The following is a 23,749-nucleotide window of genomic DNA, read 5'->3' as shown; positions in this document are numbered from 1 at the left end:
GCCCAGCAGCTGATTGCCATCTGCCGAGAGTACATCGTGGGGCTGTCGATGGAGATCGAGAGGAAGAAGCTCCCCAAAGAGACCCTGGAGCAGCAGAAACGCACCTGCGAGGTACAGACGCTGCACTGCACTCCAGTTATCATGGCCAAGACTCCTAGGCTCTGTTCCGGGCTCTGGGAGGGAATGGGCTAGTGGTGATAGGAGACTGGGAATCCTGAATTCAGTGCCCAGACCCTCTCGCAGATTCCCCGGGTGGCCTTGGGCAAGTCACTGGGCCTCAGTTTCCCCATCTGTGAAGCAGGCCTTATACTAACCCACCTCCCATACCATCAACAGCACTGATGGTCAGCCTGTCCCTCTGCAGCTCCACCCCGCCGGGTTTGTCCTGCTCCCTCTAGCAGCCAGAGTGCATTGTGCTAGGGCGGGGTCGCCTCCCACGATGCAACTCCATCTTTGCCTCAAAGCCCCCTCATGACGGTGTTCTCTCCCCTCGGCTTCCCCCAATGCAGATGGCAGCCTACTTCACCCACTCCAACCTGCAGCCCGTCCACATGATCCTTGTGCTGCGCACCGCCCTCAATCTCTTCTTTAAGCTCAAAAACTTCAAGACAGCTGCCACCTTCGCTCGCCGGCTCCTGGAGCTGGGCCCCAAGCCCGAAGTGTCGCAGCAGGTAAGCGTGCAGGGCACAGCGAGGGGGGACTGGGTCTTGGTGTGCTGAGGTTCCTTCACTCCCCATGGGACCAGGCTGGGCGGGGGAGGCCATGGAGTGGGAAGCGATGAGCTTGGGGTTGGGGCAGGTGTCTCCGCTGGGGTGGGGGGAATGTGTGTCTCAGGTAGGGAGGCTGTGCTGGGAGGGAAGGATGTTTCCCAGCCCCAAAGGCTGTGTGGGGTTTCCTGGTGTGTAAAGCAGAGAGATGTGGTCAGGTTGGAGCCGTTCCATCTACGGTGTGCTCCACAGCTCCTGCCCTGCATGCTCTGCAGCTGGCTCTCCATTCCCCGCTAATGCGTCCCCTTCCCTCCCTAGACGCGCAAGATCCTGTCCGCCTGCGAGAAGAACCCCACCGACACCTACCAGCTCAACTACGACATGCACAACCCCTTCGACATCTGCGCCGCCTCCTACCGGCCCATCTACCGCGGCAAGCCGGTGGAGAAGTGCCCGCTCAGCGGTGCCTGCTACTGCCCTGAGTTCCGGGGACAGATCTGCCGAGTCACCACGGTAAGGGCACCGCCTGTGGTGGCAGCCCCTCCTCCCCCGCCTCTGGTCCTTGGCTCCTGGCAAATTCTCCCTGCCTATTGCTCTCTGTAAATGTTTCCCTTGAGTCCAGGCAGGAGGGAACATCTGAGTGGTTCAGGCCTCAGGGTTGAAATATCGAGAGTCCCTGGAACCCCAGGTTCTAATCCTAGCAGGTTCAACTCAGCCCTTCATCCTTCCCAGGGCGGGTGGATCTGAGTTGAGTTGGGGGCTTGGTGAGACCTTTATCACCCAGCTCCCGTTTGCTCTGCAAGGGTTGTAATGGCTGCCTGGCACTTTAAGAGACAGTGTTTTCCCTGGTGTCTGTCCCAAACACGCCATCCCCCCATTCCTCTGCCACTTATACTCCATGCTGCCGGCCCCCTCCACATTGGAGTGGTGCGGTGTGTATAAAGTTGGGGAAGCACTGACAGCTCCTTGGGGATGAGACTGCAGGGTGGCTGGTGCTGCAGTGAAATCCCCTCGCTAAGCGTGAGCCTCCCCTGATTAGGAGGCAAAGACCTGCAGTGTATCCCTGCCACTCGCAGTCTCTGGCTCCTTCAGATCAGGGACAGACACTGAGGATGGGCTGAGCTTGGTCTAGGGGCACCACAGGAGTGTGTGAACACAAGCGCCTGGAGCCGCTGGTGGGAGAGCGCCCGTTTGTCTCTGGGGAGTGACTTGAGCAGCCCAGGGTGTTCATGCCTCTGCCTCAACTCCCAGCTGGGCAGTTCATCTTTCTTTTCATCGAGACACCTTTCTGAATAGCAGCGGCAGCAGCATGTCCTACAAATCAAAGCACAACTGGGTCTGGCCTTCCTCGAGCCCTGCGGGTCGCTCTAGACTGAGCCTCCTGCTCAAGACTTCATTTTAAAACGCTGCTGCTTACTCTAACGCAGCCATCGTGTGGGGTCAGGCCAGGAGAACTGTGCCAGCAGTTCTTTGTAATGCACATAGGGCTGGGTCCTGGTCCCGTTGATGCCATTTGGACTAGGATTCTGGGCTATAGGAGGAGGCTTGGTGTCACAAAGCTGTATGTGGTTGAGATGAGGTTCTCAAGCTGTCTCTGTCCATCCCAGCAGTCGATCCCTGCAGTGTGTACTGGTAGAAGCTATCTGTGTCAGGAACCCCAAGCTTGTGTTGCTCTTAACCATTAACCGCCTCCCTTTTATTCTCCAGGTGACAGAGATCGGCAAAGATGTCATTGGGCTGCGAATCAGCCCACTCCAGTTCCGCTAAGGTCCTGCCCCAGGCTGGAGAGACAGGAACTTCCGGCTTCCCTCTGGCTAGATCTTCAGTCCTGTGACCCTGAAATCTTCATCTTGCTTCTGCTTCTCCCTTCCTCCATTCCAGCTCCTAATCGAACCGCTGGATCCTTTGCACTAGTGCTGTGAACTGGGCTGTTTGTGAGATCTGCTCTTCCCTCCCATGCCACAGTTGGCAAGCCCTGGTGAAAGTCCTGCCCCCTCCCCTGAGCGTGACAAGTAATAACATGGGATCCTGGCACAAGGTGCAGTTCATGTGGCATGCACCCCCTGTTACCTGGAGGCAGCATCGCCCTCATCAGAAGAGAACATGCCCTCTGCCCAAGAGCAGGAAAAGCAGCCTGGTTCAAGTTCAGCATGGCCCTGTGTAGAATCAGGGTCACTGGAGGTGAGTTTGTCCTACGGGCAGTCGAGTCCTGATCCAAGGCGGCTCATGGGCTTTGTGTGCCTTCCCTGGTGGGAGCGGGAAAGTGGCTCGGAATCCCAGCGCTTTGGTTGATTTTTTTTTTTGTCCTTAGCAGCTTTTCTCAACATTGTCTCCTTTTCACGTTAATAAAGTGAATTAACCAACCAGACTCCCCCTTGCACTGGTTCAGCTGTTCGATAGAGACTACAATGAGCTGCTTGTTCCAGCTCACTTTGTGGAGTGCTGCTCTTGAGGCTTTAAAGGGACAGTCACGCTCATAAAGCATTGAGGTTTTGCTTTAGAGAGAGCCGGACTCCTGATTCACTGGGAAATATGAAAGATTTTTCCCACAAGAAATGGCCCCTTGCCTAGTTGCTTCTGGTGTTTGTCCTGGACAGGGTCTAATGACCTGGAGGGATGGGGTAGAGGATACGGCTCAGTGGTGGCCTGGCAGCTTGAAGGCCAAGAGGGGAAAGCATCTGTTAAGTGCCGAGTAGGGTTTATTTAATATGTGTGGAATGAGGCATGGAAAACTTGAGGTTCTAGGTCAGACAAGTTCTGGGCTTGACCCACTGGGTGAGGTTCTCTGTGCTGTGCCGGAGCTCCCATGGTCAGAATGGTGCCTTTCCCATTTAGTGTTTAATATAGATTTTAGGTGTGTCTATACAGGAAAATTAATCCAGAATAAGGGAGGGTGAATTCAAAGCTGATTATTCCTGATGAACTCCAGGGGTGGGTGCTCTTGTTCCAGAATGTATCAGGAATAGCTATTTTGGAATAACTCCCTTTAAGGCCAGAAAGGGAGTGTTATGATAATCTAATGTGACCTCTTCCCAACTGGCCCTGAGAGGCTGCTAACCATGGCCTGGTGCTAAATACTTACATCTCTTCAGAGACAGCAGCTGCTCCCTATCCCAGCCACTGGTGCCCTTGAGAAAGGATGGGCAAAGCACTGTATGGCATGTCCTAGTTACAGTGATAGACTCAAGGAGCTCAATCTACTTAGTTTAACAAAGAGGCGGCGAAGGAGTGCCATGATCACAATCTAGAGGTACCCTCGGGGGGAGCAAATATTTAATAATGGGCTCTTCAGTCTAGAGAGAAAAGGTCTAACATGATCCAATGGCTGGAAGTGGAAGCAAGACAAATTCAGACTGGAAAAAAAGCGTAAATTATTAAGTGTGAGTAACCAGTGGAACAGTTTACCAAGGGTCATGGCAGAGTCGCTATTACTGACCATTTTTAAATCAGGGTTGGATGTTTTTCTAAAAGATCTGCCCTACGGATTATTTGGGGGGGAAGTTCTCTGGCCCGTGGTCACACACTCGGCGATCACAGTGATCGCATCTGGCCTCAGAACATAGGACGTCAGCATGGCCTTGTTCCCAAAACCAAGCTGTGAAATGGGCCAGCACACGCGTGTGGAGTGGGTCGAGTTTCCAGCTTCTGAGCTGTTGTAAGCTCTCTTCAGGACTGTTTGAACAGGAAGTGTAAAGTTTCTAGTGTCACTCCAGAGTCAAGCCTGGAGCATTTCTACCAGTGGGGGGGCGGGTCTCACCCAGGACAATCCCAGCTGATGCCCTAACCCATTTCCATGTGCTTGAGGACACATGACCCTAGTACCATTCACTTCACTCCTGTAGGGGAAGGTGCCCCGAGTTTGTGACTTTACAGCTATGGGGGGATCTCCATGCTGTTGTGGGACTTTCTCTCTCCCCTCTTTCTCTAATCACAGGCATTTCCCGCACCTGAGAAGGGCCTGTATTGTTCAGACCCTCACCCTCGCTTTTCAGCTTTTCTCCCCTTTTAGGGTCCCTGCTCTGTTAACAGCTGTTCTCCCAGCTCAGGGCTGGAGAGAGCCCAAGTCTCAGCATTGCTGATCTGATTTACAGCACCACCAGGGGGCGCTTCACTGGTCCAATCTCAAGAGTTTGTGGACTGTCTCTTATGAGTAGGCAAGTTATGTCCCCAAACTCTTTGCAACCCTAAATGTTAGTTTCCTGACCCTGTAGCTGCTGCATTTTGCACTGATCTATCTCACTCTTTTAAAATTACACAGTTGCCCTCCCCCCAGACCTGCGTATTCCTTTGTTTAAAGAAGTCAGATGCAATGATCATAAAATCCCTAAAAATTCTCATAATTTGGATTTTTATGGTGCTCATTCATCTATAGAGCTCACAGCACTTGACAAAAAGTGGATAATTAGCATTATCCCCCTGCTTTACATGTGGGGAAACTGAGGCAGGGGGGAGACATCACACCCCAAAGAGCAGTGGCACAGCAAGGATAAGACCCAGGAGTCCTGGCGCCCAGTTTGGTGCTCAAACTACTGGAGCTATGCTGGTCCCCTATCATGCCCCCTTCCCCCACCTCCCCCCAACTTTTTGAGATTAAAAAGAATTACTGAGTAGGAATTTTTATACCATTCTTTTACTGATACAAAAGCAATGAGAGCCCCCCACAGACACGCAGGCTGGGGGCAGGTCTGCAGCTGACGGTTGGTCTTGCACAGGGTGCATCGGGAATGTTTGCGGGGCTGTAGGTGTGGGTTGGGCGGGGTCACAGTTTCTTGGTCTGGTGGTGGCCAGGGGGGGCCTGCACACAGAGTGCAATGTGGCAAGCCTGCGCGATGCCCCCAATAAGGTTCAGGAACTCCTGGAAGTCCAGCTGCCCGTCGCAATTCAAGTCAAGCTTCTTCATCATCCGGTCCAGGACTCCTGGGTCCTTCTGGCTCTGCGAAAGGCCAAGGAGGGTTTTTACCAGTATCTCTACTTGCAGTTACGAGACCCATATGGTCATATCTGAGCACCCTTCATGGAATTGTGGATCGAGATTGTACAACAAAATAGAGGGGGCAAACTCCACAACCCCCTGCAGCCAGCGATGCTGGTTCCCTCCACAGGTCAGTGAGGCTGAGCCTAGACAGAGATGCATTTTGCATCCTCATCTGGTGGCAGAGAGTTCCAAAGGCCACAGCTCTTTCCTCCGCCCCCCTGTGCGTTCTGCCTGGGCGAGTGACAGCTGGAGACATGTACTGTAATAGGGGAAAGGAAGCTGCACTTGGGGAAGGCACCAAAGGACAGCCGGTTTCCAAGCCACATCTGCAGGCAAGAACCCCTTTGGAAGCACTTTTCCCGCCAACCCGTGTCCCCGCCAGCGACTCAGCAGAGCTGCTGGGTTCTAACAGTGGCAGTAGCTGGAATCCCCCCGCCCCGCCTGGGCTGGGTGTCCCGAAGGAGGGTGCAAAGTTCACCTTTGTGAAGGAAGCCAGCTCGACGTTCATGAAACTGAGGAACTCCTTCTTGGAGAGCGTGCAGTTGTCGCCTTCGCGCCCGGCGTAGCGCTGGAAGACGGCCAGCAGGGACTCAATGCAACGCTCCGTTTCCGTCGGGCACACGGGGCTCTTCGACTGCAGGGACAAAACCACGTCACTGATGACACCCCCCCCCCACACACACACACACTCTCCCAGCAGCAAACTCCTGGCGCTACCGGTTAGTTGCCCCACACCACACAAACCCCTCCTGGCGCTTGCTGTGAATGCCTTTAAAGGGAGGGGAGAGGAGTCCAGGGGTTAGTCAAGGACAGAGCCAGGATACCGGAGTTCTGATCCCGCTTCTGGTAGCATGGTCTAGTGGTTAGAGCCTGGGAGCTTCTTTCCCAAGCTCTGGGCAGGGACTATGGTCTAGGGGTTAGGCAATCTGGACTCCTGGCTTCTATTCCCTGGGCCCAGAGGGAGGGTGGGGTCTGAGGTTAGAACTAAGTGTTGCTGCTCAGGCTGTATTGGCTACAGCTGCATCATTTCCCCAGGCCGTCTGGTGCAGCCCCTTCCCCGGCTCTCGTTCCTAGGCACAGATGTGGCAAGACAGACCACAGAGGAGATGCAGCTGCCAGCACAGTCCAGGGCCTAACCCCTGCAAGTGCCTCCCTGCCGGGGCCAGGAACCTCCCGGCCGTGGCGGAAAGAGCCCAGCGCAGGGATGGGGGTGAATCATGGGTGGGGTCTGGGTACAGGCCCAGCGAGTCAGGCTCCTCCAAGCCCCAGTACAGCTGCTTCCTGGGAACGGCCGTGTTGCCTTGCAGGGCAGGAGGAGCTGGGTGTGTCTGCGCGGAGGTTGTGCAAGAGAGATTCTTCAGGGTAGACAGTGTCTGGTTTTTTCCACCACCCTCGTTAATATTAATTGGCTTCGGCTACCAAGCCCAGGGAGGGTGGGGGAGAGAAAAATGCATCCCCCCTCCCCAATCCTTGTTTGTCATGGGAGAAATTCTGAGGAGAGAGAAATGGGAATAGGGTGGGATCCTGCAGGGATCTCCTCCCTGCTCCAAACACCGCGGACAGAGGATACATGTGAGACAGGACAGGAAGAGGGTGAAATGCAGGCCTGGCTGGCTTGGGAGGGGGGGAGATGGTGAGTGGGTGATGGGGCCTCTCCCCTCAAGCGGGCCCTGCTCCCTACCTCCTCCCAGGGCAGCGGGCAGGACGGCTGGCTCAGGGGACCAGCAAATGGTATGTGCTACCTTTCCTCTGTAAGAGATGCTGATTCTAGCCTGGCCCCAGAGCAGGGGCCTGGGCTGGGGAATGGGATATGGGGCCTTTCCCAGGGAGGAGACGCTGGTTCTATTCCAGCCCTAGCTCAGGGAGGAATAGCTGGCTCAGGAGGGCAAGGGGAATGGGAAATGGGGGTTCACGTCCAGGGGGCCTCACTTCCAATCCAGCCCCGGGCAAGGGGCCGGCTGGCTGGCTCAGGGGCATCAGAGAATAGCAGCTGGGGCCTCTTTCCTCTGAGGCACCAGTTCCAGTCGGACTTTGGTTACGGTGGCAGCGATGGGCAAACGGGACTGGGGCTCCGAGGAGACGACGCCTCCTGCCTCTAGGGAATGACCGGGCCGTGCAGCCTGCCCTCCCCTCGTGAGCCTGGCTGGGGTCCCTCCAAGGAGGCTGCAGCCGCGGGAAGGGGCCACGCTTCGGGCAGAGGAGGGAGCCGCGCCGCCTGCCCCCTTCTGGCCTCGCCTGGGACTCAGTCACTGCCAGCCCCTCTCCGCTGGGGAGCAGGAGCCGGTTCTGCCTCCAGCCTTTCTGGCGCAGGGTTTGTGCTCTTCCCCAGAGGCCAGGGTGCTGAGGGGAGAGCCGGGACAATCAAAGGCAGCTGGGTGACTCAGGGACAGGAAAGCGCTAAGCAGTGTCTGAGCTATGCGGGAGGAGCCTGGGCGGGGTGGGGTTGGGGGAAGGAAGATCTGCCCCCCTTGGGGAATCACTAGCCCTATCCTCCCTGCTGCTGCATTTACCCTTCTTTGGTTGTGTGGGATAGGAAACGAGTCCCGCCCCTGCAGGCCTCAGCTTCCTTAACCCAAAACCCGGCTGCGTAATATCCTCCTGTGTGGGCCCAGCTCTGCCCGCGGGCCGCAGGGAGCTGGGGCAGGGGGGCAGGGGCTGGCCCCCGGGGCTGTGGGGGCGGGAGCAGCCCAGAAACAGGCTGGAGAGATGAGGAGGGGAAGAGAAAGTCTGGGGATGGGGAGGGAGGCAGCAGGCAGGAGGGGAAGAGAGTGAGATCATAGCGTGGGCGCGGATCAGCTCCAGCTCCTCCTTCTTGCAAGGGACCTGCCAGGAGAAGTCTGGAGCCCTGACCCATCCTGTTAGCTGGGGCCCCACCCAGAGGTGCTGGGCTAGGGGTGCTGCACCCTCTGGCTTGAAGTGGTTTCCATTCAATCCAGATTTTACAGTTTGGTTCAATGGCTCTCAGCCCCCCTGCCCCCACCCTCTCCCCTTTCACCCCATACAGGCCTTTGGTGGGCGGGGGATGAGCTCAGCCCCCCTGCCCCCACCCTCTCCCCTTTTACCCCGTACAGGCCTTGGGGGGGGGGAGGGATGAGCTCAGCCCCCCTGCCCCCACCCTCTCCCCTTTCACCCCGTACAGGCCTTTGGAGGGGGGGGGTGAGCTCAGCCCCCCTGCCCCCACCCTCTCCCCTTTTACCCCGTACAGGCCTTTGGGGGGGGAGGGGTGAGCTCAGCACCCCCCATCTCCCTCCATTGCCAGTCCTGTGTGCAACTCACATGCTAAAAACTCCAGGGGCGCTTCTGTCCCTGGCTCCCCTGGGGCCCAGCCCTGCCCCCCGCCCTCTCCCGAGTCGCCCCCCCCCGGCCCTTCCCAGGGAGAGTTTATATCTCCGCCGGGGGCTGCTCCCCCCGTGCCAAAGGTGGGGGGGGGGGTTCCCCTGCCCGGTCGGAAAACGCCGCCCTGGTTTTCCCCAGCAGTCCCTGTTCTGGGTCGGAGCCGAGCCCCCAAGCCCGGGGGGGCCCGAACCCCCAAACCCGGGGGGACCCCCCCCACTCACCATGGCTGCAGCAGAGGGAGCGGACCGCGGAGCGCTGCGAGGAGCAGACTCTGGGCCAGCCTCTGAGCCGCGCCCAGCCCCGGCCACCGCCCTCGGCAGCCCCGCTGGCCCGGCCCCTCTCGCCTGGTTGGGCGGAGGCTGCGCCCGGCTACCGGCGGGTCCGGACTCGCCCTCGGGCTGCGGGGCGCCCAGGCATGTGCTTTGGGCTGGGGCTCTCCTCTCCTCTCCTTCCTTCGGGCTCCCCCCGCCGCCCCGGCATCTGGCCCCCCGCACCCCCTTTCCCTTCGCTTCCTTTCTCTCCTTCAACTTCTTTTCCTCTCTCTTCCCCTCCTGCCTTTCTCCCTCCTCCGAGTTTCCCCTTCGCCGCCGCCGAGACGCGGTGGGGGGCCCTTTGCTAAGCTGCTGAACGGGTGGGTGCCTCTGTGGCAATAGGGTAAACAAGCCCATAGCCCCTGGGGCCCAGATCCTCAAAGGGGTTTAGGCGTCAAACTGCCATGAATTTCAATCCATAACAATAGTTAGGCTCCTATCTCCCCTGAATTTCAACCCACAAAAGTATGTAAGCTCCTAACTCCCATGCATTTCAATCCACAATGGTATTCAGGCTCCTAACTCCCATTAATTTCAATCCACAAAAGTATGTAAGCTCCCAACTCCCATGCATTTCAATCCACAATGGTATTTAGGCTCCTAACTCCTATGAATTTCAATCCACAAAAGTATGTAAGCTCCCAACTCCCATGCATTTCAATCCACAATGGTATTTAGGCTCCTAACTCCCATGAATTTCAATCCTTGAAAGCATATTGGCTCCCAACTCCCATGCATTTCAATCCATAAAGGGTATTTAGGCTCCTAACTCCCGTTAATTGCAATGGGAGTTGGGAGCCTAAATACCTCTGTGAATCTGGGCCTTAGTCTCCATGCTGCACATTGAGGGCACTTGGAAATTCAGGGCATCAGCAGGGCTAGAATCCAGACCCTCCCGCTCCAAAAGCCCAGGCCTCTGCTATGTTACCTGCAGGTGACTCCCCGTCAGCTGTAGGCAGTGTAAGGTTGCTGACACACAGATGAGCAATAGTGCTTCTAAGCAGCAGAAGGGGGTGGTGCACATGGCCCAGTTCATTACACTACTTACCTGCTGCACCTGAGTCTCGGAAGAGTGAATGACTCAGTGCAGTATAATATTTGCTAAGGCCTACCTAGGCCTGCCGGGGGAGCGGTAAGAAAGTCCTCTAGTGCAGACGGAGCTGTTCCCTGTAGTTGAGCTGTATCTGCCCGAAAACACCCTGGGACCCTGGCACAACCAAGTGCAGCACCTGTGACTTCAGTGGGGTGGCCTGGGTGTAACTGCTGACAGGATGTGGGTCTCGTGTAGGATTTATTATCACTGTAGCACCCACAAGCCACGGCTGAAAGCAGGCCCCCGTTGGGCTGGGCACTGCACAGACAGCCCAAGCCATAAAGAGCTTCCGGCCTAAAGAGATATAGGGTTGGAGGGGAAACTGAGGCACACAGCTGGAAGTGACTTGGCCCAAGGTCACACGGCAGGTCAGTGGAAGAACGGGGATTACAGCCCAGCTCTCCTGAATTCTAATCCACTACCTGAGCTGCTACACCATGGTATGAGCCCTGCTGACCCCATTTCTAGCCGGGGTGGAGGGCAGAGCTGAGCATGAGAACCATACTGCGTCAGACCAATGGGCCATACATTCCAGATTCAGATAGTGACAGTGGCCAGTGCCAGGTGATTCAAAGGGAATGAACAGAACAGGGCAATTACCAAGTGATCCATCCCCTGGCAGTCAGAGGCTTAGGGACACTCAGAGCACGGGGTTGCATCCCTGACCATCTTGGCTAATAGCCATTGATGGACCTGTCCATCAGGAACTTATCTAGTTCTTTTTTTGAACTCAGTTATACTTTTAGCCGTCTCGACATCCCCTGGCAAGGAGTTCTGCAGGTCAACTGCGCGTTGTGTGAAGAAGCATTTCCTGCTGTTTATTTTAAATCTGCGTGGTCAGAGTTGTCACCAGTGTTGGGGCTGTGGTGCTCAGTCGTCTCCCTTGCTGGCTTCCAGAAACGGCCTCGCTGCTCTGTCTTGGATTAGAGGATTTATACCTGCTCCGCAAGCTGCGTCTGCCCGTGCCAGCTCTCCAGCCGCTCCCTGTCCTTGGCACGGAGCTGCTGGCTCGTCTTGCTGACTCCACGCGGCAGCGTCTCACCTTCCAACTTCTCTTTTCCCTCTTTATCTCACTCGGGGGGAAATTAATTCAGCCCTGTGTAGAGGAGCCAGCACGAGGCCCATACACCATTTATCGCCCTCACAGCAGGGCGTAGGAGAGGCCTGGTCTCTCTGCACAAGGGTGAATTTCTGCCCAAACGAGTTCCACTTCTAGCCCTGCAGAAGCTTTAAACAGGTTTCCTGTATCATTTGCTCAAGGGTTCTTGCAAGAATGTACCCCGGCCGTGCCACCGGAACAGCTCCAGCCGCTGCTTTCCAGGGATTGCCCAAACTACGGCCACCCACAGCTGCGTCCATCTCTGTAGCTTCCAAGCAATCAGTCAATCTGCCCCACCTGGTGTTTCTCAGCTGGTATCAAACCAAGCTGGGAGAGGGCAGATCAGGGAATTTCTGCTCATGATACACACACTGGGCCTGATTCTCCACTCTCTTATCCCCGTATCAATCAGCTGTAATTTCCCTGAAGTCAGCGGGGCTACAAGCTTCTCTGCTGGTGTCAGTTGGCTCAATGGAACCATGCTGGGTTACGTCAGCAGAGGATCTGGCCCAGTGGAGTGTCCATTCGTGTAAATGAGAGGCGAATCTGGCCCACTGACTTGGCTGCAGTGCGAACTACCCCAGCCTGTTTGGGTTTAGTTTCCTGGTTCACTGAGCAAACCCAAGAGAAACTCAGATCACTGCGGACAGCTAAGTAATTCTAGCCCGAGTGGAATTCTGTCTGAAAATGGTAAGCGCTGTTATCCAAGTCACTGGGTAAAATGTTACAATGCTAGATCTGATTTCCCGGCCTGTGATCGGTAAATGTCAGAGCAAGAAATTCAGACACTTTATAAGAAACACATTTTATTTGCATCCGGGCAGCTTCTGCACGGTGTGGCAGCTTGTACGTCTGCATTCCTCCACGATGCAAGTCAACGTGGAGGTTTTGATTTCTTTAAACGCAGCGTCTAGGTATTCAGAGCCAGGTTTTCCAGATCCCAGTTAGGCAGCAGAACAAAGGAGCCAGCTTTTGAAAAGCATTTGGCACTCATTGAGAACAAGGTGGGCGTGTGGGTGGAAGGGAGGGTCTGCCATTGTTCTCAATGAGAGCTGTTAGCTGCATGTTTCTCTGGAAAATCTGGCCCTAAAACTCGGCCCAAAGCAGAGCGGGATGAAAATTTTGCATAATTTTTTTGTGTGATGCAAAATGGCTTTTTAACTAAATGGAAATTTCCATGGGTGGGGTGGGGGAGGGGGTGTTTCCATCAAATATTGGGGAATTTTTTCCCCTTCCTGAAGTGTCTGGTTTCATCGATTTTGGAGAGAAAATCCCCCTCATCTTCATTTTCATCAAATTTTGCAGGGAAATTTCTCCCCCAAAATCTTTTTTTTGTCCATCAAATTTTGCCAAAAAAAACTGGAACCTGAAAAATTCTCTGAAAAATGTCAGTGTGTATGAAAACTGAGTGGAAAGCCATGTTCTTTGCGGGAGGTTTTCAAAACCACTCGTCCCTGGGCTCCCAACTCACTTAGGCAGTTTTGAAAATTCAATTTTTTGTGTCCCAACTAAAGGCAAAACCAGAGCTAGCTGCGTTTGGACATTTCTTTTTTCTTTGCTACAAGACCAAATCCCAAGGCAGGAGAGATTCAGGTCTTGTCTTATCTGAAAAAACAGATTTTCAAGGGGATGCTTTACAAATGATTCTGTGTTTGGTCAGCATACTGTGTATGAGGATGTTTCCAGATAGGCCAGCTGTGCGGACATATGTTTACCATCAAGATACACAAGAGTCATATATATGTAACATCATCATCACTTAGTGCATCCCACAGCACGTCAGTATCAGGCAGGAACCTGATAACCCAAGGTTTGTCCTGCTGAATCAGAACACTGCTTCACCAAGTCCCGTATCTTGCCTCTGGGAGGACCAGATACTTTAGAGGAATCATAGAACTGGAAGGGACCCCGAGCGGTCATCCAGTCCAGTCCCCTGCACTCAAGGCAGGACTAAGTATTATCTAGACCATCCCTGACAGGGGTTTGTCCATCCTTCTCTCAAAACTCTCCAATGTTGAGATTCCACAACCTCCCTAGGCAATTTATTCCAGTGCTTCACCACCCTGACAGTTAGGAACTTTTTCCTAATGTCCAACCTAAACTATCCTTACTGCAATTTAAGCCCATTGCTTCTTGTCCTATCCTCAGAGGTTAAGAAGAACAATTTTTCTCCCTCCTTCTTGTAACAACCTTTTATTTACTTGAAAACTATTACTACGTCCCCTCTCAGTCTTCTCTTCTCCAGACTAAACAAACCCAATTTTTTCAATCTTCCCTCACAGGTCATGTTTTCTAGAACTTTAATCATTTTTGTTGTTCTTTTCTGGACTTTCTCCAATTTGTCCACATCTTTCCTGAAATGTGGGGCCCAGAAATGGACAATACTCCAGCTGAGGCCTAATCAGCGCGGAGTAGAGCGGAAGAATTACTTCTTGTGTCTCGCTTACAACACTCCTGCTAATACAGCCCAGAAGGATGTTTGCTTTTTTTTGCAGCAGTGTTACACCGTTGACTCATATTTAGCTTGTGATCCACAATGACCCCCAGATCCCTTTCCGCACTACTCCTTCCTGGGCCATCATTTCCCATTTTGTATGTGTGCAACTGATTGTTCCTTCCTAAGTGGAGTACTTTGCATTTGTCCTTATTGAATTTCATCCTATTTACTTCAGACCATTTCTCCAGTTTGTCCAGATCATTTTGAATTTTAATCCTATCCTCCAGAGCACTTGCAAACCCTCCCAGCTTGGTGGGTGGGTGCCTGTGAGATACATGGGTGGGTGAGCGAGGAGTCCTACATGCCTGGTATGGTAGCCAAGTCACACCCTGAAGTGTGAGATTTGATCATTCCAGATCCGTTGTTCCTACCATGATTTTTCCTGAATGCAGGGGGGGGGCAGGTTCTGACTTGAAAACCTAGATCAAGTTTCAGACAAACTCACAAAGGCAGGGCATGGTGATCCGTCCTTTCCGCTTCCATCATGTTGTTAAGTCACAGCCCCATCTGCTGGCTGAACGGATCATTTCCATCGTAAGTTCACACACACACAAGTATCGGGGGGCAGCCGTGTTAGTCTGTATCCACAAGGAGTCTGGTGGCACCTTAGAGACTAACAGATTTATTTGGGCATAAGCTTTCGTGAGCTAGAACCCACTTCATCGGGGTTCCCACACACACAAACAAACACAAGAAATTTATTGTAGTGGCACCAAAGGAGTCCTAGGGACTGCACCTTGATGGGGTGGGGAGGTTTGTGTGTTCCAATGACCCTGCAAGCTATGCTGGTGGGAGCTTTAACTCCTCATAGGACCACCCAAGGCGGACAGGTCAAAGGGTAGGGACCAAAGGACAAGCAGTCCAGTGGCTCTCCAGGCTGGGGATTGAGTGACAGGCCAGTAACCTATCCTCATACAAAAGTGAAGTTACAGAAACACGAAGTAGCCTCTCTGGGGAGTAGCACTTAGAGAGGGAAAACTTACGGGACTTAACAACTTAGAGGACACGAAAAGAGCAGCCCAGGATAGACAATGCCTGGCTTGTGCCCTAAATGATGCCACCCAGGAGGATTCAGATTCCAGCCGATGCTGGGGGCTGCAGGCTCCTAGCCATTTATATGGCAGTCATCCGAGACTGTAGCAAGGTGGTACCCTGCTCTTCGTTTATAACCCGAGGTGTCAATACCAGGCCATGTGTGGGCTCAAGGAGGTGTCAGGGTGGGAGGAGAAGGGGCTCAAGGAGGGGCAGGCTGGGGAATGGGGGCACCCCCTTGATAACCTGAACCACTCAGCCTTTCTTTTCCTTGACCCTTTGTCCTCCCAGCCAGTCCTTCCTTGAGCCCTGCACCCCCCCCAGACCATCCCCCTCATCTCGTTTTCCCCTTGAGTCTTGTTCTCCCAGCCTGTCCCACTCCCTTTGAGCCCCCATCACCCCAACCCTTTCCCTTTTCTCCCTTGAGCCCCTGTTCATGGGGGGCGGAGGGGGTCAAGGGGGACTCACAGGTTGGTCCCACTTTCCATTTGGCTTAGCTTTGTTCACAGCAGTCGGCTCCCTCGTTTCCTGCAAGGTGTGGCTGGTATAACCGTACCCCATCTCACACTCGAATGTATCACAAACAGCTGATCCCTATGAATGTCAGCTCAAGCACAGGGGAGGAGGGGCAGGGCTGAGCTCTTTTGCTTTGTTAAAAGTGGGGGCATGATGGCAAAGGGCTTGAGAACCCCGCCACGGGGTACCTGGCTGGCCCATCACCCTGCTGCTCTGTTCTCCTGCCCCCCTGAACCTGGGGGAGGGGGGATTAGCTGCCTGCTTCCCCCTACAGGGCCCCTGCATCACATGCTCTAATTGCAATGCCCTCTTTCCGCTCCTGCTGCAGTATCATTGTGCTGACAAATGTGGCCCAGTTTGTCTCATTGGTCTTAGGTTCCTAAGTCACTTAGGGCCAGGTTTTCCAAGGAACATAGCTGCCTGAAGATACAGATAGGCACCTACTGGGATTTTCAAAAGTACGTAGGTGCCTAACTCCCATTGATTTCAATGGGAGTTAGGAGCTTTTGAAACTTACCCTAGGCACCTGTCTGTATCGTTCATCTTCCGGTACCTGCACACCTTAGCCCTTAGGTGCCTTTGAAAGTTTTACCCCAAGTCTTAATAAAAGAGTAGACTCCATCGGGGCGGTCCATGGACCATGTCATTGGCTGTTCTCTGGGGGAGCTAATTAAAAATTAAAGGAGGGCTGGTCTTAAATGATACTTGTGAGCTTCGATGTGGTGACAAAACCTTCCACTGTGTGTTGTCCTTTGGGGCAACAAGAAACAAGGTTGACAGACAAAGCCAGTGAACTCAGTTGTCATTTATTGTGACTTTTCATGCAATACAACAGTGTGAACAAGAGACCCCTCTAGATACCCCAATGCTACTCATCTGCGTCAAGGCTTGTGGGAGAGCAAAGCTGGGATTTTGCTCAGCCAGTGCTTGTGCAGGGCTGTCACTAAATGCTTCCAGAATGGTGGTCTTCCGAGACTTGCATTTCAACCTGCATTTTCCCAACCAAAACGGTCTCCAATCTCCTACAGGACCCAGCAAGTTAGATGGAAAGATACATACAGGTTTTTGTGTTGCATGACAGCAGTTAACAAACAGGATAGTCAGACACAGGACCACAGCGATGAGAGCAGCATAAGCACACTGACAGATAGACAAAAAGACCCAATAGATCCAATAAACACTTAGACCACAGAGGGAGGTAGATATGATTTAGACGCAACTGATGGATGGATGGATGGATGGATGGATGGACAGATGACGGGTGTGTTTGTTGAGAGAGAGATACATATAATGGACACCTAGAGACGGTGGTTAGGTAGATATGCTAGAGTAGATACATTAGAAAGGTGGCTAGATAGAGCCTGGAATACCCTTTATTCTAGTCATGGAGGCATCAAGCTCACTCACTTTTGTTCCTTAGCCTGTGAAGCCCAAGACCTTTGTGAAACCAAGCGAGGACTTCACCCAAGGGCAAAGCACCCGCTAGCCCCTTGTGTTGGACACATCTGTGCCAGTACTTGCTAACATGCTCACATGCACCCAAGCCTATAAGGAACCCTGAAAAGATGAGAAGAAAGAGGTTAGGGACGAGGTGTTGGAAGCTTCACAGGAAAGGCGGATGGACAGAAGCCCACACGTTCCCCCGGAGAAAGTGGGCACCACCACTTATTCCACACTATGGCCGTTTCTGGCACGGCGGTGCTAGGTAAAGCTGCTTCTCCACCGTCTGCTCCAGCAGATAGACACAGAGCGGATTGCAAGGCAGTGAGGCCTTGGCTTCATCTGGATCTGTCTCACCTGGCTCCTTCTCTGCGATTGCAGGCTCAGGATGGCTCTGGCTCCATTCACCTTCTTGGGGCTCCTCTCCCAGCTGTGGCAGAGGCTCCCTGGCCTGATGGCTGCTCCTCTCACTCTCTTCTCGAGGCTCCCTTGGCTGGTGGCGGCTCCCATTGCCCTGGTGAGGTTCAGTGTCTCGTTGGACATGGCTCGCTTCTCCCCCTTGTGGCAGCTGATGGCGGTTCCCTTCCGTTCGTGGTTCCAGGTCATGTGGCTGTTCCTGGCTCCCCGCCTCTTCAAGCGGCTGAGACTCTGGTGTGTGCCTGAGGACCCCATCACCCTCCCTGTGTTCTGGTTCACAGAGCTGAGGCTGGCTGCCGTCATCGTCCCTAGGTTCAGATTCACTTCTCTTCTGGGGGCTGCCCTCATCCCCTGGCAGTGCACTCTCCCTGGGCTGAAGCTGGCTTCCCTCATCTCCAGTGGGTGGAGGCTCATGTGTTGCATGGCATTTCCTGTAATCATCGGTTGATTCAGGATCATTTGGCTCATGCAGGGTCCCCAGATCCTCCCGGGCTTCAGGCTCACTAGATGGAGGCAAATACCCCTCCTCATGTGGTGGCTCAGGTGTCTGTGGCTGAATACTGCACCTCTCACCTTCTCTACGTTCAGGCTCACGCTGCTGACGGCGGCTCCTCTCATCCTCTCTAGGTTCAGGCTCATGTGGCTGATGGCGGCTCCCCTCATCCTCTCTAGATTCAGGCTCACGTGGCTGATGGAGGCTCCTCTCTTCCTCTCTAGATTCAGGCTCACGTGGCTGATGGAGGCTCCTCTCATCCTCTCGTGATTCAGGCTCACGTGGCTGAAGGTGGCTTCCCTCATTCTCTCTAGGTTCAGGCTTACGTGGGTGACAACAGCTTCCCTCATCTTCTCTGGATTCAGGCTCTTGTGGCTGATGGCAGCTCCTCTCTTCCACTCTTGGTTCAGGCTCATGTGGCTGACGGCGCCTCCTCTCTTCCTCTCTAGGTTCAGGCTCATATTGCTGACAGTGGCTCCACTCCTCCCTTGGTTCAGGCTCACGTGGCTGTCGGCGGCTGCTCTCATCCTCTCTTGGTTCAGGCTCACAGGTCTGATGGCAGCTCCTCACATCTTCTCTTGGTTCAGGCTCATGTGGTTGACGGCGGCTCCTCTCCTCTTCTCTCAGTTGAGGTTCACGTGGCTGACGGCGGCTCCCCTCATCCTCTCTAGGTTCTGGCTCATATTGCTGATGGCGGCTCCTCTCCTCCCTTGGTTCGGGCTCACGTGGCTGTCGGCGGCTCCTCTCATCCTCTCTTGGTTCAGGCTCACGTGGTTGACGGCGTCTCCTCTCATCCTCTCTTGGTTCAGGCTCATGTGGTTGACGGCGGCTCCTCTCCTCCTCTCTCAGTTGAGGTTCACGTGGCTGATGGCGGCTCCCCTCATCCTCTCTAGGTTCTGGCTCATATTGCTGATGGCGGTTCCTCTCCACCCTTGGTTCAGGCTCACGTGGTTGACGGCGGCTCCTCTCATCCTCTCTTGGTTCAGGCTCATGTGGTTGACGGCGGCTCCTCTCCTCCTCTCTCAGTTGAGGTTCACGTGGCTGATGGCGGCTCCCCTCATCCTCTCTAGGTTCTGGCTCATATTCCTGACGGCGGCTCCTCTCCTCCCTTGGTTCGGGCTCACGTGGCTGTCGGCGGTTCCTCTCATCCTCTCTTGGTTCAGGCTCACGTGGTTGACGGCGGCTCCTCTCCTCCTCTCTCAGTTGAGGTTCACGTGGCTGACGGTGGCTTCCCTCATCCTCTCTAGGTTCTGGTTCACATGGCTGATGGCGGCTCCTCTCCTCCCTTGGTTCAGGCTCACGTGGCTGTCGGCGGCTCCTCTCATCCTCTCTTGGTTCAGGCTCACGTGGCTGTCGGCGTCTCCTCTCATCCTCTCTTGGTTCAGGCTCATGTGGTTGACGGCGGCTCCTCTCCTCCTCTCTCAGTTGAGGTTCACGTGGCTGACGGTGGCTTCCCTCATCCTCTCTAGGTTCTGGCTCATATTGCTGATGGCGGCTCCTCTCCTCCCTTGGTTCGGGTTCACGTGATTGTCGGCGGCTCCTCTCATCCTTTCTTGGTTCAGGCTCACGTGGCTGACGGCAGCTCCACTGTTCCTCTCTTGGTTCAGGCTCACGTGGCCAATGGCGGCTCCTCTTTTCCTCTCTAGGTTCTGGTTCACATGGCTGATGGCGGCTCCTCTCCTCCCTTGGTTTGGGCTCACGTGGCTGATGGCGGCTCCTCTCCTCTTCTCTCGGTTGAGGTTCACATGGCTGTCGACGGTTCCTCTCATCCTTTCTTGGTTCAGGCTCACGGGGCTGATGGCGGCTCCCCTCATCCTCTCTAGGTTCTGGCTCATATTGCTGATGGCGGTTACTCTCCTCCCTTGGTTCGGGCTCACTTGGCTGTTGGCGGCTTCTCCCATCCTCTCTAAGCTCAGGCTCACGTAGCTGATTGCGGCTCCTCTCCTCCTCTCTCAGTTGAGGTTCACGTGGCTGATGGCGGCTCCCCTCATCCTCTCTAGATTCTGGCTCATATTGCTGACGGCGGCTCCTCTCCTCCCTTGGTTCGGGCTCACGTAGCTGATGGCGGCTCCTCTCCTCTTCTCTCGGTTGAGGTTCACATGGCTGTCGACGGTTCCTCTCATCCTCTCTTGGTTCAGGCTCACGGGGCTGACGGCGGCTCCCCTCATCCTCTCTAGGTTCTGGCTCATATTGCTGACGGCTGTTCCTCTCCTCCCTTGGTTCGGGCTCACTTGGCTGTTGGCGGCTTCTCCCATCCTCTCTAAGCTCAGGCTCACGTAGCTGATTGCGGCTACTCTCCTCCTCTCTCAGTTGAGGTTCACGTGGCTGATGGCGGCTCCCCTCATCCTCTCTAGGTTCTTGCTCATATTGCTGACAGCGGCTCCTCTCCTCCCTTGGTTTGGGCTCACGTGGCTGTCGGCGGTTCCTCTCATCCTCTCTTGGTTCAGGCTCATGTGGTTGACAGTGGCTCCTCTCCTCCTCTCTCATCTGAGGTTCACGTGGCTGTCGGCGGTTCCTCTCATCCTCTCTTGGTTCAGGCTCACGTGGCTGTCGGCGGCTCCTCTCATCCTCTCTTGGTTCAGGCTCATGTGGTTGACGGCGCCTCCCCTCATCCTCTCTAGGTTCTGGCTCATATTGTTGACGGCGGCTCCTCTCCTCCCTTGGTTCGGGCTCACGTAGCTGATGGCGGCTCCTCTCCTCTTCTCTCGGTTGAGGTTCACATGGCTGTCGACGATTCCTCTCATCCTCTCTTGGTTCAGGCTCACGGGGCTGACGGCAGCTCCCTTCATCCTCTCTAGGTTCTGGCTCATATTGCTGACGGCGGTTCCTCTCCTCCCTTGGTTCGGGCTCACGTGGCTGTTGGTGGATCCTCTCATCCTCTCTTGGTTCAGGCTCATGTGGTTGACGGCGGCTCCTCTCCTCCGCTTTCAGTTGAGGTTCACGTGGCTGATGGCGGCTCCCCTCATCCTCTCTAGGTTCTGGCTCATATTGCTGACGGCGGCTACTCTCCTCCCTTGGTTCGGGCTCACGTGGCTGTCGGCGGTTCCTCTCATCCTCTCTTGGTTCGGGCTCACGTGGCTGTCGGCGTCTCCTCTCATCCTCTCTTGGTTCAGGCTCATGTGGTTGACGGCGGCTCCTCTCCTCCTCTCTCAGTTGAGGTTCACGTGGCTGTCGGCGGTTCCTCTCATCCTCTCTTGGTTCAGGCTCACGTGGCTGTCGGCGGCTCCTCTCATCCTCTCTTGGTTCAGGCTCATGTGGCTGAAGGCGGCTCCTCTCCTCCCTTGGTTCAGGCTCACGTGGCTGTTGGCGGCTTCTCTCATCCTCTCTAAGTTCAGGCTCACGTAGCTGATGGCGGCTCCTCTCCTCTTCTCTCGGTTGAGGTTCACATGGCTGTCGACGGTTCCTCTCATCCTCTCTTGGTTCAGGCTCACGGGGCTGACGGCGGCTCCCCTCATCCTCTCTAGGTTCTGGCTCATATTGCTGACGGCGGTTCCTCTCCTCCCTTGGTTCAGGCTCACGTGGCTGTCGGCGGCTCCTCTCATCCTCTCTTGGTTCAGGCTCATGTGGTTGACGGCGGCTCCTCTCCTCCTCTCTCAGTTGAGGTTCACGTGGCTGATGGCGGCTCCCCTCATCCTCTCTAGGTTCTGGCTCATATTGCTGACGGCGGCTCCTCTCCTCCCTTGGTTCGGGCTCATGTGGCTGTCGGCAGCTCCTCTCATCCTCTCTTGGTTCAGGCTCACGTGGCTGACGGCAGCTCCACTGTTCCTCTCTTGGTTCAGGCTCACGTGGCCAATGGCGGCTCCTCTTTTCCTCTCTAGGTTCTGGTTCACATGGCTGATGGCGGCTCCTCTCCTCCCTTGGTTCAGGCTCACGTGGCTGTCGGCGGTTCCTCTCCTCCTCTCTAGGTTGAGGCTCACGTGGCTGAAGGCAGCTCCTCTCCTCTTCTCTCGGTTGAAGTTCACATGGCTGTCGATGGTTCCTCTCCTCCTCTCTCAGTTGAGGTTCACATGGCTGACGGCGGCTCCCCTCATCCTCTCTAGGTTCTGGCTCATATTGCTGATGGCGGCTCCTCTCCTCCCTTGGTTCGGGCTCACGTGGCTGTCGGCGGCTCCTCTCATCCTCTCTTGGTTCAGGCTCATGTGGTTGACGGCGGCTCCTCTCCTCTCTCGGTTGAGGTTCACGTGGCTGATGGCGGCTCCCCTCATCCTCTCTAGGTTCTGGCTCATATTGCTGACGGCGGCTCCTCTCCTCCCTTGGTTCGGGCTCACATGGCTGTCGGCGGTTCCTCTCATCCTCTCTTGGTTCAGGCTCACGTGGCTGATGGCGGCTCCTCTCTTCCTCTCTACGTTCAGGCTCATATTTCTGATGGCGGCTCCTCTCCTCCCTTTGTTCGGGCTCACGTGGCTGTCGGCGGTTCCTCTCCTCTTCTCTCGGTTGAGGTTCACGTGGCTGACGGCGGCTCCCCTCATCCTCTCTAGGTTCTGGCTCATATTGCTGATGGCGGCTCCTCTCCTCCCTTGGTTCTGGCTCACGTGGCTGTCGGCGGCTCCTCTCATCCTCTCTTGGTTCAGGCTCATGTGGTTGACGGCAGCTCCTCTCCTCTTCTCTCGGTTGAGGTTCACGTGGCTGTCGGTGGTTCCTCTCATCCTCTCTAGGTTCTGGCTCATATTGCTGATGGCGGTTCCTCTCCTCCCTTGGTTCGGGCTCACATGGCTGTCGGCGGTTCCTCTCATCCTCTCTTGGTTCAGGCTCACGTGGTTGACGGCGTCTCCTCTCATCCTCTCTTGGTTCAGGCTCATGTGGTTGACGGCGGCTCCTCTCCTCCTCTCTCAGTTTAGGTTCACGTGGCTGACGGTGGCTCCCCTCATCCTCTCTAGGTTCTGGTTCACATGGCTGATGGCGGCTCCTCTCCTCCCTTGTTTCTGGCTCACGTGGCTGTCGGCGTCTCCTCTCATCCTCTCTTGGTTCAGGCTCATGTGGTTGACGGCAGCTCCTCTCCTCCTCTCTCGGTTGAGGTTCACGTGGCTGTCGGCGGTTCCTCTCATCCTCTCTAGGTTCTGGCTCGTATTGGTGATGGCGGTTCCTCTCCTCCCTTGGTTCGGGCTCACGTGGCTGTCGGCGGCTCCTCTCATCCTCTCTTGGTTCAGGCTCATGTGGTTGACGGCGGCTCCTCTCCTCCTCTCTCAGTTGAGGTTCACGTGGCTGATGGCGGCTCCCCTCATCCTCTCTAGGTTCTGGCTCATATTGCTGACGGCGGCTCCTCTCCTCCCTTGGTTCGGGCTCACATGGCTGTCGGCGGTTCCTCTCATCCTCTCTTGGTTCAGGCTCACGTGGTTGACGGCGTCTCCTCTCATCCTCTCTTGGTTCAGGCTCATGTGGTTGACGGCGGCTCCTCTCCTCCTCTCTCAGTTGAGGTTCACGTGGCTGACGGTGGCTCCCCTCATCCTCTCTAGGTTCTGGTTCACATGGCTGATGGCGGCTCCTCTCCTCCCTTGGTTCAGGCTCATGTGGCTGTCGGCGGTTCCTCTCATCCTCTCTTGGTTCAGGTTCACGTGGCTGATGGCGGCTCCTCTCTTCCTCTCTACGTTCAGGCTCATATTTCTGATGGCGGCTCCTCTCCTCCCTTTGTTCGGGCTCACGTGGCTGTCGGCGGTTCCTCTCCTCTTCTCTCGGTTGAGGTTCACATGGCTGACGGTGGCTCCCCTCATCCTCTCTAGGTTTTGGCTCATATTGCTGATGGCGGCTCCTCTCCTCCCTTGGTTCTGGCTCACGTGGCTGTCGGCGGCTCCTCTCATCCTCTCTTGGTTCAGGCTCATGTGGTTGACGGCGGCTC

General features: G+C 55.1%; 2 protein-coding genes across 2 annotated transcripts in view; one reads left to right on the top strand and one right to left on the bottom strand.

The window, feature by feature from the left end:
• The window catches only part of COPA (COPI coat complex subunit alpha), a 32,662-nt gene extending 29,587 nt beyond the window's left edge, over nucleotides 1-3,075 (top strand). Inside the window, exons 30-33 of the mRNA XM_073323416.1 lie at nucleotides 1-111; nucleotides 510-671; nucleotides 1,026-1,220; nucleotides 2,415-3,075. Coding sequence (XP_073179517.1) covers nucleotides 1-111; nucleotides 510-671; nucleotides 1,026-1,220; nucleotides 2,415-2,474 — 528 coding nt within the window. The 3' untranslated portion in view covers nucleotides 2,475-3,075. The remainder of the gene's footprint in view (nucleotides 112-509; nucleotides 672-1,025; nucleotides 1,221-2,414) is intronic.
• A 2,243-nt stretch (nucleotides 3,076-5,318) lies between these two features.
• Nucleotides 5,319-9,373, bottom strand: S100A11 (S100 calcium binding protein A11). The gene is made up of 3 exons (XM_073323417.1): nucleotides 9,240-9,373; nucleotides 6,161-6,316; nucleotides 5,319-5,640 (listed from the first exon to the last, which is right to left on the bottom strand). Exons 1-3 carry the CDS (start codon nucleotides 9,240-9,242, stop codon nucleotides 5,467-5,469), a joined length of 333 nt encoding a protein of 110 aa, XP_073179518.1. The 5' UTR covers nucleotides 9,243-9,373; the 3' UTR covers nucleotides 5,319-5,466.
• Nucleotides 9,374-23,749: the final 14,376 nt, after the last annotated feature.

The sequence above is a fragment of the Lepidochelys kempii genome, chromosome 24 (genome assembly GCF_965140265.1).
Source record: "Lepidochelys kempii isolate rLepKem1 chromosome 24, rLepKem1.hap2, whole genome shotgun sequence".
In the NCBI taxonomy this organism is placed as follows: Eukaryota; Metazoa; Chordata; order Testudines; family Cheloniidae; genus Lepidochelys; species Lepidochelys kempii.
This window is presented reverse-complemented; position numbering and strand designations above follow the sequence as displayed.